The sequence below is a fragment of the Argopecten irradians genome, chromosome 3 (assembly GCF_041381155.1).
Source record: "Argopecten irradians isolate NY chromosome 3, Ai_NY, whole genome shotgun sequence".
Lineage (NCBI taxonomy): Eukaryota > Metazoa > Mollusca > Bivalvia > Pectinida > Pectinidae > Argopecten > Argopecten irradians.
Window position 1 is genome coordinate 52,337,203 of NC_091136.1, and position 14,055 is coordinate 52,351,257.

General features: G+C 36.4%; 1 protein-coding gene across 1 annotated transcript; it reads right to left on the minus strand.

Moving 5' to 3' along the window:
- Positions 1–5,125: 5,125 nt before the first annotated feature.
- On the minus strand, positions 5,126–13,752 carry LOC138319728 (cryptochrome DASH-like). Its single transcript, XM_069262866.1, has 6 exons — positions 13,520–13,752; positions 11,464–11,636; positions 9,581–9,680; positions 8,375–8,493; positions 5,710–5,812; positions 5,126–5,224 (listed from the first exon to the last, which is right to left on the minus strand). Exons 1-6 carry the CDS (start codon positions 13,583–13,585, stop codon positions 5,126–5,128), a joined length of 660 nt encoding a protein of 219 aa, XP_069118967.1. The 5' UTR covers positions 13,586–13,752.
- Positions 13,753–14,055: the final 303 nt, after the last annotated feature.

Genomic DNA, 14,055 nt, shown 5'->3' on the forward strand with positions numbered 1-14,055 from the left:
GATCCGAAATCCAAGATGGCCGCCAACATCTTGAAAACACATTTTGAACTTCTTCTCAAGTTCTACTAGTGCGATTTGGCTGAAACTTGCATGAAATGATCCTGACTGGTCCTGACAAAGTGTTGTTATTTTCGGGTCGATCCGAAATCCAAGATGGCCGCCATAGTCGCCATCTTGAAAACACATTTTGAACTTCTTCTCAAGTTCTACGGTGAGATTTGGCTGAAAATTGCATGAAATGATCCTGACATGGTCCTGACAAAGTGTTGTTATTTTTCGGGTCGATCCCAAATCCAAGATGGCCGCCATAGCCGCCATCTTGAAAACACATTTTGAACTTCTTCTCAAGTTACTGGTGCGATTAACTGAAACTTGCATGAAATGATCCTGCATGGTCCCGACAAAGTGTTGTTATTTTCGGCGTTTCCGAAATCCAAGATGGCCACCACAGCCGCCATCTTGAAAACACATTTTGAACTTCTCTCAAGTTCTACTGGTGCAATTTGCTGAAACTTGCATGAAATGATCCTGACATGGTCCCGACAAAGTGTTGTTATTTTTCGGGTCGATCCCAAATCAAAGATGGCCGCCACAGCCGCCATCTTGAAAACACATTTTGAACTTCTTCTCAAGTTCTACTGGTGCAATTTGGCTGAAACTTGCATGAAATGATCCTGACATGGTCCTGACAAAGTGTTGTTATTTTTCGGGTCGATCCGAAAATCCAAGATGGCCGCCACAGTCGCCATCTTGAAAACACATTTTGAACTTCTTCTCAAGTTCTACCGGTGAGATTTGGCTGAAAATTGCATGAAATGATCCTGACATGGTCCTGACAAAGTGTTGTTATTTTTCGGGTCGATCCCAAATCCAAGATGGCCGCCATAGCCGCCATCTTGAAAACACATTTTGAACTTCTTCTCAAGTTCTACTGGTGCGATTTGGCTGAAACTTGCATGAAATGATCCTGGCATGGTCCCGACAAAGTGTTGTTATTTTTCGGGTCGATCCGAAATCCAAGATGGCCACCACAGCCGCCATCTTGAAAACACATTTTGAACTTCTTCTCAAGTTCTACTGGTGCAATTTTGGCTGAAACTTGCATGAAATGATCCTGACATGGTCCCGACAAAGTGTTGTTATTTTTCGGGTCGATCCGAAATCCAAGATGGCCACCACAGCCGCCATCTTGAAAACACATTTTGAACTTCTTCTCAAGTTCTACTGGTGCAATTTGACTGAAACTTGCATGAAATGATCCTGACATGGTCCTGACAAAGTGTTGTTATTTTTCGGCTCGATCCGAAATCCAAGATGGCCGCCACAGCCGCCATCTTTAAAACACATTTTGAACTTCTTCTCAAGTTCTACCGGTGAGATTTGGCTGAAACTTGCATGAAATGATCCTGACATGGTCCCGACAAAGTGTTGTTATTTTTCGGGTCGATCCGAAATCCAAGATGGCCGCCACAGCCGCCATCTTGAAAACACATTTTGAACTTCTTCTCAAGTTCTACCGGTGCGGTTTGACTGAAACTTGCATGAAATGATCCTGACATGGTCCTGACAAAGTGTTGTTATTTTTTAGGTTGATACAAAACCCAAGATGGCAGCCACAGCCGCCATCTTGAAAACATATTTCGAACTTCTTCTCAAGTTCTACCGGTGCGATTTGGCTGAAACTTGCATGAAATGATCCTGACATGGGCCCGACAAAGTATTGTTACATCTCTGGTTGATCACAAATCGAAGATGGCTACCATGACACTATATCTAATTAATTTCCTATATGTTAAGGCCCTTGTGCCTCTTGTTTGAAATAAAATTTGTTGAAAGAAATTGAAAATGATCCTGACATGGTCCTGACAAAGTGACACCATATATAATTAATTTTACTATTGCCAAGGTAGTCAGATGACCGTTAAGGCCCTTTGGGCCTCTTGTTCAGTTTGAAATCCTGCATAAGACTGTCTTAAAATTCTAATGTAGAAAAATTGAATAGACCACAGGTAATATGAAGGAAAATTATGGTACATACATGTCCTAGTATAATAATAAAAAGCATACAATGCTTAACAAAACATATTAATTCGGGAATAATGAATTGTGAACATCAAGGAGTGGTAATATATCCAGGGCCTGACACCATAAATCTATTCTCAAACAGATTCAAAATTCAAGTACAGTCGAAACTCGTTATCTTGAAAGTCAATAACGGTCATATTATTGTGATTTTCTAAATCATAAGATTTGTATTCAATCATTTTGGTTACATGTTTTCAGATGTTTTTGGATTTTTTTTTAAATACATAAAAAAAAACTTGAATTACGATAATATGATCGTCATGATAATAGGCATGCACCCTGATCTCCGGTAGGTGGAATACTGACTTCAGTGGTTCATACAACAAACTTATACGGAATGGAGTAGCTAAACAAATAACAACAAGCATCTTTCTTATTTCAGAATTTTACATAAACTTGAGTAAAAAATCTGTCCGAGACAGTTTTATGCTGCTAGGCCCAGTTGTTATTGTGTCATATTTCCTATTTAAGTTGTCTACTCCATCCAAAGTTTGTGACAAATTTTATCAGTGTGTGCATACTGCAACTGCATGTTTTATTTTACCTGAACAGGGAAAAAGAATAATCCAACAGAAACACGCATTGTAATTGCTGTTAAACTTTAGATATGTATGTATGCAAGCTTATCATGATTGACGATTATGAGGTTAGTGGCGAGTCATGTGATATAATGATGTTATAATACTGTTTGTTGTTATATTTTGTTGTATCAAATGCACTAGATGCATTGTGAACTATCCACTCGTACTAATATGATACATTTAGCAATAAAGTTGAAGTTGACATATGCAATCATAAGTATTTTTTGTTTTTGGGCTGGTGTCCATCAATGTAATAAAATGTGAATAAGATTGGAATTTTCTCTTCACTACTGAGGTCATAAATCACTAACCTGGACAAATACCCTCAAACGATTTCACCATTTGCAAATTTTGTTATTCATCCATGTGATGAATATGATGTGCAAAATAATCAATGTGCATCAAACATCTTGTGGAATTTCTGCTGCACAAAGCACTAAAATCAGACATTGACAAAATAATGTGCACTTACAGTACATGTTTTCTATATTTATCTAGGTTTGTATCTTGTACATTTAATAATCTAATATTTCATTTGTGATTATTTACAGGTTGCTAGGTAAGGGGAGTTCAATCTGAGGCAAATTCAAGCTACTTTGCAAGACTGATTTAGCAGTTTGATAAACTTTGATTTTTAGTGCGAGGGTACTTGCATCATTATTTTGCATGTCGGGTGTAGAGTCCGTGTACATTAGCTATGCGCAGATTCCAACTGCACATGCGATACCGGAAGTCAGTGTCTTATACCGTTTAATAGATTTCGTCATGATTTAGTGACACCAAACTTTCAAAAACATATATTAAGATATACTTGTCAGCAATAATCTACTATAAATTAACAATAGTGACATTATACAGTGCTAAATGCATTGGTTTTGTGTAAACTTCAAGCGGCGTATCATACAAACTCTTGCATCAGTCATGATATTCTAAGCATCTGATCGACTTTGGAAACTTCCGGAACAATACAATGCGATTCAGGTTTATATATAGTCAATAAAAGAAAGTGACGAAATGGATAACTTTTAGTACCGGCTACATATTTAATTTATTTCACATCATCCTAGGTTCTAGGTGTACGTTGCACTATCGCTTACTAAAGCCTGTGACCAAAGACCTTATTTGCGGCAGTTCTAATTAATATTTATTTAACTACACACCTTTATGTAAGAGAAACAGAATAAAAAAAAACACATTATAAAATATCAGTCTGAGCTCTAGATCTGATGTACCCAAGAAAGGCATTCAAGCATGACACAGGTAAATCACCACATGCACAGAGACTGGACAGTGCTCTAGCAGACGACTATTTTGAGCAGCAAAACAAGTGTATCGTATCAATATCAATATGATAATAAACACACTTTTATGTAACAAAAGTAATTTCACATTTAAAGTTCTGATGAAGTAAAGGAAAGTATTTATTACAATGCACCAAGGGCGTAAACCATCTCCTTGCCATAGTCCCAAGGATAATGAGCGAAAGTGCTAGGTACACCTGCTGCAGAGGATGATTTCATACTGGAAATTAAGGTTAGGAAGTATTTAGCGAGCACTTAATGTCTAACAGACATATTTCTAGTTATTCACTCTAATTATCTAAATATAACAAACACCAGCTGTGAAATAGTTTGTGTACTTTTATTAACACATTTTATTATAACAAAACTGATGTATATGTGTAAAACAAAAAAAATACCTGTTCAAATCTGCTGTTTCCAATTGAAGCTGTTTAACTAATTAACTACTGAATGCCTCTAATAATAATAGTTTTTGGAAGATCATGAATAAAGAAACCTGTAAATTATAAATAATCTGGTAGTAGTACATGTGTCTACAGAAATGAGTATGTAATAAAAACAAAATATATCAATGAAAAACTCTTCCACAGGCAAATCTGTGCTGAAGCTGTTCTATGTTTTAATTCAGCATTAGAATATAGACAACATTTGTTTGTTCTATTGTAGATATTTATCAACCTCAGTATATCCAATTGTTCTGTGGGGTATATTGTTAATATAATGTGTTCAGCCTAGAGGGGCACCCCAGGGCCATCTGATCCAAAGAATAACATCCATGTTTGTGGCATGTAAAAGAAATTTAATTTTTCATTTATTTATTTTTTTTATTTTTTTTTGTGCCATTTCAACTTTGACCACCACTTCCTTCAGTTGTTTTGAGTGAAACTCTCCCAATAGGAATATCCTTGTTTAAGGGTTTTTTCTATCTATACCATATGCCTTGCTTCACATTTGATTCCCTTTCTTGGATGTTAATTAAAGATTCCAATTGAAATCCTACAGGGGACAAACATCAAGTCTTTTGTTGTGGCTGCTACTAGAATGTCTAGAAGGCCACCATTTGGTGGTTGCTACCACTGTCCATACCTCCTTGCTGTAATAGTGTGACTTACATCACCATCACTTGTGTCATGAAATCCTTGGAATTGGAAGTCATCTTTATTTGTGATGAGAGCCGCCTTTGAAGTAGAAGTCAATACCCCTGTTTTGTTTCTGTGTTGTGGGCTCACTGCTGCCTTTTCTACCAGCTCCTCCACCCTGTACACAAGAAAAGGATTTAGTATCAGCTGGGAGATGATGTTTTGGGGGTAAAAAGAGCTTAATTATAGCTGAAATTTGGGTTAAAAAAGAGCTTAATTATAGCTGAAATTTGGGGGTAAAAAAAGAGCTTAATTATAGCTCAAACAAGAGGCCCATGGGCCTTAACGGTCATCTGACTCATTGCACAAAACAACAAAGTCACAGTATAAAGTATTGGTTAACGATTAATATAAACAATACAAGGAACTCCTTAGTTGAATATGTAAGTTTCTGAAATAGGTAAATGTCATTCGTTGAACAAACTTGGTAGCCCCTGGCCAAATTTGGTAAGGGGCCAGCGGCCATCTTGGAAAACCAAAGTCTTAATGAAAATGTTTTGCATGTTGTTCGGCATTAATTTAAACCCCTATAGACCAATTTTCATTGAGATTGGAGTGGGCCAGCTAACATTAAGAAAATTTGCCCTTTTGGGGGCCCCACACCTCAGCCCCTAGGGGTCGGACCAGGTCTGGTAGTGTAAACGACTTCCTCACACGGGACTGACTTTCAACACTCTTCCTAAACTGTGTGTAGACATCTGGTAAACTGAAAGCCATCATCAAACAATTATATAAAATATGCTACTTATTTTGGATATGTATAGTTCCTATCAAATCTGTACCGTATAGCTGGTCATTTTCACAGTGATGATATTTTTTTGGCAATTCTGTGAACTAATGTTATGATTGTAAAAATTTAAACTCAAATTTTATAAATGTTTGAATAATATATACAAGTATGTTTATTATAGCCATAACACGAAAATTTAAAACGGCTTAAATTTGGTTTTCCTGTTTTTATATAGATCAAAGCACAAAGCCCCACAGTTAACAGAGTATTCCTAATAAATTAACCCAAATAAAGCTCTAAATACAGCAGGCTCCGATTTCTTGACACAAAAGTTCCGACTCAAGTCAAACCTTAAGTTTTTTATCTTATATAACTTATATGAATATTTTTTACTGAAGTCAGTTTTTGACTTAAGTTTGTTTCGAGAAATCGGGGCCTTTAACTTCTTATATTGTTGACTTGGTTGCCTGATAATTGAAGAACAAACCTTTAACTTGTTATATTATTGACTTGGTTGCCTGATAATTGAAGAACAAACTTTTAACTTGTTATATTGTTGACTTGGTTGCCTGATAATTGAAGAACAAACCTTTAACTTGTTATATTGTTGACTTGGTTGCCTGATAATTGAAGAACAAACCTTTAACTTGTTATATTGTTGACTTGGTTGCCTGATAATTGAAGAACAAACCTTTAACTTGTTATATTATTGACTTGGTTGCCTGATAATTGAAGAACAAACTTTTAACTTGTTATATTATTGACTTGGTTGCCTGATAATTGAAGAACAAACCTTTTAACTTGTTATATTGTTGACTTGGTTGCCTGATAATTGAAGAACTAACCTTTAACTTGTTATATTATTGACTTGGTTGCCTGATAATTGAAGAACTAACCTTTAACTTGTTATATTACTGACTTGGTTGCCTGATAATTGAAGAACAAACCTTTAACTTGTTATATTGTTGACTTGGTTGCCTGATAATTGAAGAACAAACCTTTAACTTGTTATATTGTTGACTTGGTTGCCTGATAATTGAAGAACAAACCTTTAACTTGTTATATTATTGACTTGGTTGCCTGATAATTGAAGAACAAACCTTTAACTTGTTATATTATTGACTTGGTTGCCTGATAATTGAAGAACAAACCTTTAACTTGTTATATTGTTGACTTGGTTGCCTGATAATTGAAGAACTAACCTTTAACTTGTTATATTGTTGACTTGGTTGCCTGATAATTGAAGAACAAACCTTTAACTTGTTATATTGTTGACTTGGTTGCCTGATAATTGAAGAACAAACCTTTAACTTGTTATATTATTGACTTGGTTGCCTGATAATTGAAGAACAAACCTTTAACTTGTTATATTATTGACTTGGTTGCCTGATAATTGAAGAACAAACTTTTAACTTGTTATATTATTGACTTGGTTGCCTGATAATTGAAGAACAAACTTTTAACTTGTTATATTGTTGACTTGGTTGCCTGATAATTGAAGAACTAACCTTTAACTTGTTATATTATTGACTTGGTTGCCTGATAATTGAAGAACTAACCTTTAACTTGTTATATTATTGACTTGGTTGCCTGATAATTGAAGAACAAACCTTTAACTTGTTATATTGTTGACTTGGTTGCCTGATAATTGAAGAACAAACCTTTAACTTGTTATATTGTTGACTTGGTTGCCTGATAATTGAAGAACAAACCTTTAACTTGTTATATTATTGACTTGGTTGCCTGATAATTGAAGAACAAACCTTTAACTTGTTATATTGTTGACTTGGTTGCCTGATAATTGAAGAACAAACCTTTAACTTGTTATATTGTTGACTTGGTTGCCTGATAATTGAAGAACAAACCTTTAACTTGTTATATTATTGACTTGTTTGACTGATAATTGAAGAACAAACCTTTTACTTGTTATATTGTTGACTTGGTTGCCTGATAATTGAAGAACAAACCTTTAACTTGTTATATTGTTGACTTGGTTGCCTGATAATTAAAGAACTAACCTTTAACTTGTTATATTATTGACTTGGTTGCCTGATAATTGAAGAACAAACCTTTTACTTGTTATATTATTGACTTGGTTGCCTGATAATTGAAGAACAAACCTTTAACTTGTTATATTGTTGACTTGGTTGCCTGATAATTGAAGAACAAACCTTTAACTTGTTATATTATTGACTTGTTTGACTGATAATTGAAGAACAAACCTTTTACTTGTTATATTGTTGACTTGGTTGCCTGATAATTAAAGAACTAACCTTTAACTTGTTATATTATTGACTTGTTTGACTGATAATTGAAGAACAAACCTTTTACTTGTTATATTGTTGACTTGGTTGCCTGATAATTGAAGAACAAACCTTTTACTTGTTATATTGTTGACTTGGTTGCCTGATAATTGAAGAACTAACCTTTAACTTGTTATATTATTGACTTGGTTGCCTGTATATTGTTGACTTGGTTGCCTGTATATTGTTGACTTGATTGCCTGATAAGAAGTCACTAAGATGGTGTCTTACTTACTGTTCAACCTTGTATGGAAGGTCATCCCTATGGTACAATGTGTGACCCCAAAATGTTTGAACTTTCACCCCACAACTCTTCTGCAGTCCTGACTCTACGTCAAGCTCTTCATTGGTGGCCTATTCATGAAAAACAATGTAACACAAATTATAAAGTCATATACTAAATATATCACATGTATAAATCATTTATAAAAACAATACCATGGGTAGTTGTTAATTTACAAAAAGTTTTTTTGTTTTTGATGAAGACCAAAAACCATGAATTGCATTATTATTTTTTCCATAGTTTACAAGAAATGTATGGATTCAAGGTTTTGTGCATGATTAGGAGATTGATTCGGACAAAGTGTTCTGTATATGTTACCAACAGAAGGTAAGTACTATGCTTCTTATAATCATGTATGTTTGTGTTAATTAAGTCTGCCTAAGTTTTCCATAAAACTACCTCCTGTAAGTAACATACACAGGACACTTCGTACCCACCAACAGTCTGTATGATCTGTGGTACTTTCCTCCTGTAAGTATCATACACAGGACACTTGGTCCCCACCAACAGTCTGTATGATCTGTTGTACTAACCTCCTGTTGGTAACATACACAGGACACTTTGTCCCCCACCAACAGTCTGTATGATCTGTGGTACTAACCTCCTGTTGGTAACATACACAGGACACTTTGTCCCCACCAACAGTCTGTATGATCTGTGGTACTAACCTCCTGTTGGTAACATACACAGGACATTTTGTCCCACACCAACAGTCAGTATAATCTGTGGTACTAACCTCCTGTTGGTACGTAACATACACAGGACACTTTGTTCCCCACCAACAGTCTGTATGATCTGTGGTACTAACCTCCTGTTGGTAACATACACAGGACACTTTGTCCCCACCAACAGTCTGTATGATCTGTGGTACTAACCTCCTGTTGGTTACATACACAGGAAGGACACTTTGTCCCCCACCAAAATTCTGTATGATCTGTGGTACTTACCTCCTGTTGGTAACATACACAGGACACTTTGTCCCCACCAACAGTCAGTATAATCTGTGGTACTAACCTCCTGTTGGTACGTAACATACACAGGACACTTTGTTCCCCACCAACAGTCTGTATGATCTGTGGTACTAACCTCCTGTTGGTTACATACACAGGAAGGACACTTTGTCCCCCACCAAAATTCTGTATGATCTGTGGTACTTACCTCCTGTTGGTAACATACACAGGACACTTTGTCTCCACCAACAGTCTGAATTATTTGTGGTACTATTTCCTCTGGTTTTCCCATTCTGATCACCAATCCACTGTCAACAAAATACATGAAGAGCATATAATTAATCATATCTTATATAAACACTTCTGACAGTCAACAACATTCAATCCCAACAATACCAAGCACTAACTACAGTGGAACCTCCCGAAACCGATCATGGTCGGTGTATATAATTTCGGCCGGTTTAGAGAGGGTTCGGTTTGGAGAAGTGGACCGAATACCGATCATTACGATCCGGATTTAATCGATCTGAAGTCGTTTTTTTACACTAGTGTACCGCATGTATGGCTAGTGTTCGTCAAAACAGACCGATATTGATTGTTAATGTGAATGTTATCACAAAAGAGAGAATCATACGTTTAAAAGAAATGGATTACAACAATCTTGACTTTGTTACCGCTTCTTCATGCAGATAATTTAGCTCTGCTTGTTTTCATAGACAGTAAACAAATCGCGTGCACGTGGTAGACCTCGGTTAAAAAATCTAAACAATAGACATGATTATATCATTACACCACCATCTCGGATATAATTATCGTGTACCTATAGCATTTACATATGTATATATGCCCCAGGGCATGACATGCGACAACTATGGTACAGGTACGTGTGTATTTCACGGTTGGTTGATCAGACCTCAATGCAATCTATCGGTGTCGCTCAGGTAAGGCCGGTTTTCAAAAGTGTATTTTAGTTACATTTGACTATTCCGGTCTCAAAATCGGTCCGATATTCGGAATTGGGAGGGATCGGTTTTGGGATGTTTTATATACTATTAATAAAGATAAATTCATTCCGTACATAACATCCATATTTGGTTTCTAGAGGTGATCGGTTTTGAGAAGGTTCGGTTTTGGGAAGTTACACTGTATAAAGATATAACTATCATCAAGCGTAAATTTCAGTTTTTATGTTATGGTATTAGTAATTAATATTTATAACATTCTTTTTCATTTTGAATGATAAAGACCTATTAGTCCTTAAAGGTGGAGGTGCAATATATTTTGGTAGCAATTGAGATCAAGACATTTGTAATTCCTGGTACAGTGGTAAGAAGTCATGCAACTGTAGAATCTGTATTGCTAAAGCATCATCCACGACTTGTGTATCTCCGTATCAAGTTAAGTCCATATATTAGTCTAATACAACATTCCTTACATTATGTAAAATTTGTTAAAGTTTCAAAAAAAAGGTAAAATACATGTATAAAATATCCATGTGTTTTGGGTTTTTATCAAATTTTGATAATTATTTAAAATAAAACACACAATAGTGACAATATGTCCCTGATCAGTTAATGTTTCCAATGTGTCTCTTCAAAATTACACATCGAAAATGATTTACTTATATTGCATATAGATTTGATTGCTAAACAGGATGATTAGATTAATTTATCTGTTGTTAATTAAATCTAGTTGAAAATTATTTATCATGGAAATCAGGAATGTGAGATTTGATTGCTTAACAGGATGATTAGATTAATTTATCTGTTGTTAATTAAATCTAGTTGAAGATTAGTTATCATGGAAATCAGGAATGTGGTGGTGAAATCATAGCCGAAGCTGGAAAATAGAGAGAGATTCACGGTAGATTATATACATGTATTTAAAGTGTACAGTTGAGTTAATAGAGGATCATCAAGAATCATTGATGGCAGCTAGACTGTTTCAATTGCTGATGATTCATGGGAAAATTGATTGCTTTGAGTATTAACGTTAGCCATGAAATTGTTTGAAAAGAGCTTAAACATTAAGGTGTTGTTAAATTGTGCAGTAGTCCAAGAAATATTCTAAGTTTGTCCATATGGTACATACCTTCCTTTTTTCTTCAGTGTATTTTGAAGGTCTGCGACGCTCTCCAAGAGGAATTTGGCACGGTGTGCACCAGTTTTAGGAAAATTGAAATGATAAGTTCCTTGGAAATGCCGTGGATCAAAGCAATATAGAGGCAATACATATTCAGCTGTCTTGTATGCCCAGTGTAACACCTGTAAGCACAACACTAAATTTACCATTCTCTCATGAGATCTACATTTGTGTTCTTGTATAGTACCATGAAATCTGTAATCAGTAAGCAGGGGCATAGGAAGGGGCAAATTTACATAATTTTTAATTGTTATTTTACATTCAATCGTAACAAGATTCTATATACTGGCTAACAACAATTTTCACATCCTATATAAATTATCTAAAATATTTTATGTGCCATATTTATTGATAAATCTATCTAAGTGTACATCTGTCACTTTTATGACGCCATTTTACTATAGACAAAGAAGGAAATGGCAGCGCCATCAAACCTTGTTTGGATTTAATCATTCACAACTTATACATATTGCAACTGCTCTCTTTGTAGTCTTCAAAAATAATTTTTGCAGGCCTGTGATTCGTTCAGGTTTGTTACCCTTCCTTCAGCTTTACAATGAGATAGTCTAGGGGTGTAGGGATCGGAAGTGATCGGAACCCCTGGAATATTGAGGATGATATATCTCTAACAATCAATTATCTGACTATAAAACCACACCTACGATTACTCTCAGATACTTGACGTTCCAGTAGTAGTGAGTACTGGAACATTTGTACAGATATCAGCTGAAGCCGGATTGGACTTGGTCGATCATCCGTGACCATGTAGCTCAGTCGGTCACTAGAGCACTCCGCTAGTGTTTGGAGGGTCCCGGGTTTCGAATCATGGTCTGGTCGCTACATTTCCTCCTCTGCTGTTACAGAATTGGCGCCCAACTAAATAACCCATGGTGGTGGATTTGGAAGGGTCTCGCATGTCTTCGAGGGTGAAGAAGAATTCGAGAAAGGAGGGAGGAGTGAAGCGGGATTGGATTGGGTCAATCATCGGCGACCAGGTAGCTCAGTCAGTAGAGCACTTGGCTAGTGTTTGGAGGGTCCCGGGTTCGAATCCCAGTCAGGCCGCTACATTTTCTCCACTCCTGTTACAGAATTGGCGCCCAACTAAACAACCCATGGTACGTGGTGGTGTTTGGAGGGGTCTCGTATGTCTTCGAGGGTGAAAACTTCGAGAAAGGAGGGAGGAGCGTAGTGTGATTGGACTGGGTCGACCATCGATGACCAGGTAGCTTAGTCAGTAGAGCACTCGGCTAGTGTTCTGAGGGTTCCGGATTCGAATCCCGGTCTGGACGCAACATTTTCTTCTCTCCTGTTCCCATTTTATTTAACATTTCCTATGGTCATACCCCTCCCTAGCTACTGTTGTAGCGGAAAAGATATCACCTTCTGACTGACTCCCCACACCGAGTTATTTAATACACAAACTTTTGCCACAGGTGTCTGCTTCTGGTTTGATAAAAATATAATAACCTACCCCTACTATATGACCTACCCCTTCTACCCTACATCAAGGACGTATATGAGAAGGATAAGTCACACTGGGTTTTGGGGAAGTCCAAGGCAGGCGCTTTTGTGTTTGTGCACTGACGACTGATTTTCCTTTGATATCCGCCGGCGCAGCCTTTGATGTAGCTTGCGGGTGCGAGGGTAACCGTCTTACTTTCTGAAGCGGTGCTGTCATTTCATGAGCTGTCGATTTTTTTAACAAAAATTTAAGACATATCCCCTAAATATTCCGTCTTTAAAGCAAGTTATAAACGTCGTGAAATTTAATAAACTTTACAATGGTGTTTCGTTTGACTCGATAAGACAAGTATTTGTTGAGAAAAACGGTTTTTATTCCCGGTTCATAGGCGTCTCGCGTGGTGTTTAGTAATGTAAAGAGACAGACACGAATCCTTCTCACTTATAAATCCTTGCCTACATAAAGTAGGGTAGGATATTTTATTTTTCCAAAACCAGATGCAGACGCCTGTGCTTTTACTGACGAGTGCTACGTTTATTTTACCTCATTATCGTGGAGTCTCAAATCATTTCGAAGTAGGCAAACAATAACTTTGACTTTCGTCGACATTTTTCCGATCTTCTGTTCTTTTTACGAAGTTCTGTAGACGTTATGCTTCTTTCACGTGTCGGTGTGCACAGCTCCGTGGTGTTATGAAAGACAACATGTGCGTCTGTGATTCTTGTTTGGTACTCATCGGAGTTTTATATCGCCTAATGACCATAAACCTAGCAGCAAGATGTTCCGAAGAAATGTTTATGAAACAGTCAGGGGAGGCTACTCTAGTTTCTGCTACCTGTAAAAATCTTCTCACAGAAGCCTGGTTAGCTTTTTTTTAACAATTCTCAATATATTAAGACGATTGAGATCACAAAGAACGCAAAACTAAGCTGTCAAGTAATTGTAAATGTTTATCAAGGATTTATAAATATACGTCCTTGATGTTTATGAATCAAATGCAATCAGAATTTTGATATTTGTCTGATACAAATTCAATTTGATAAAAGTTGTTTTTATAAACAAACGAATACCGTAATCAT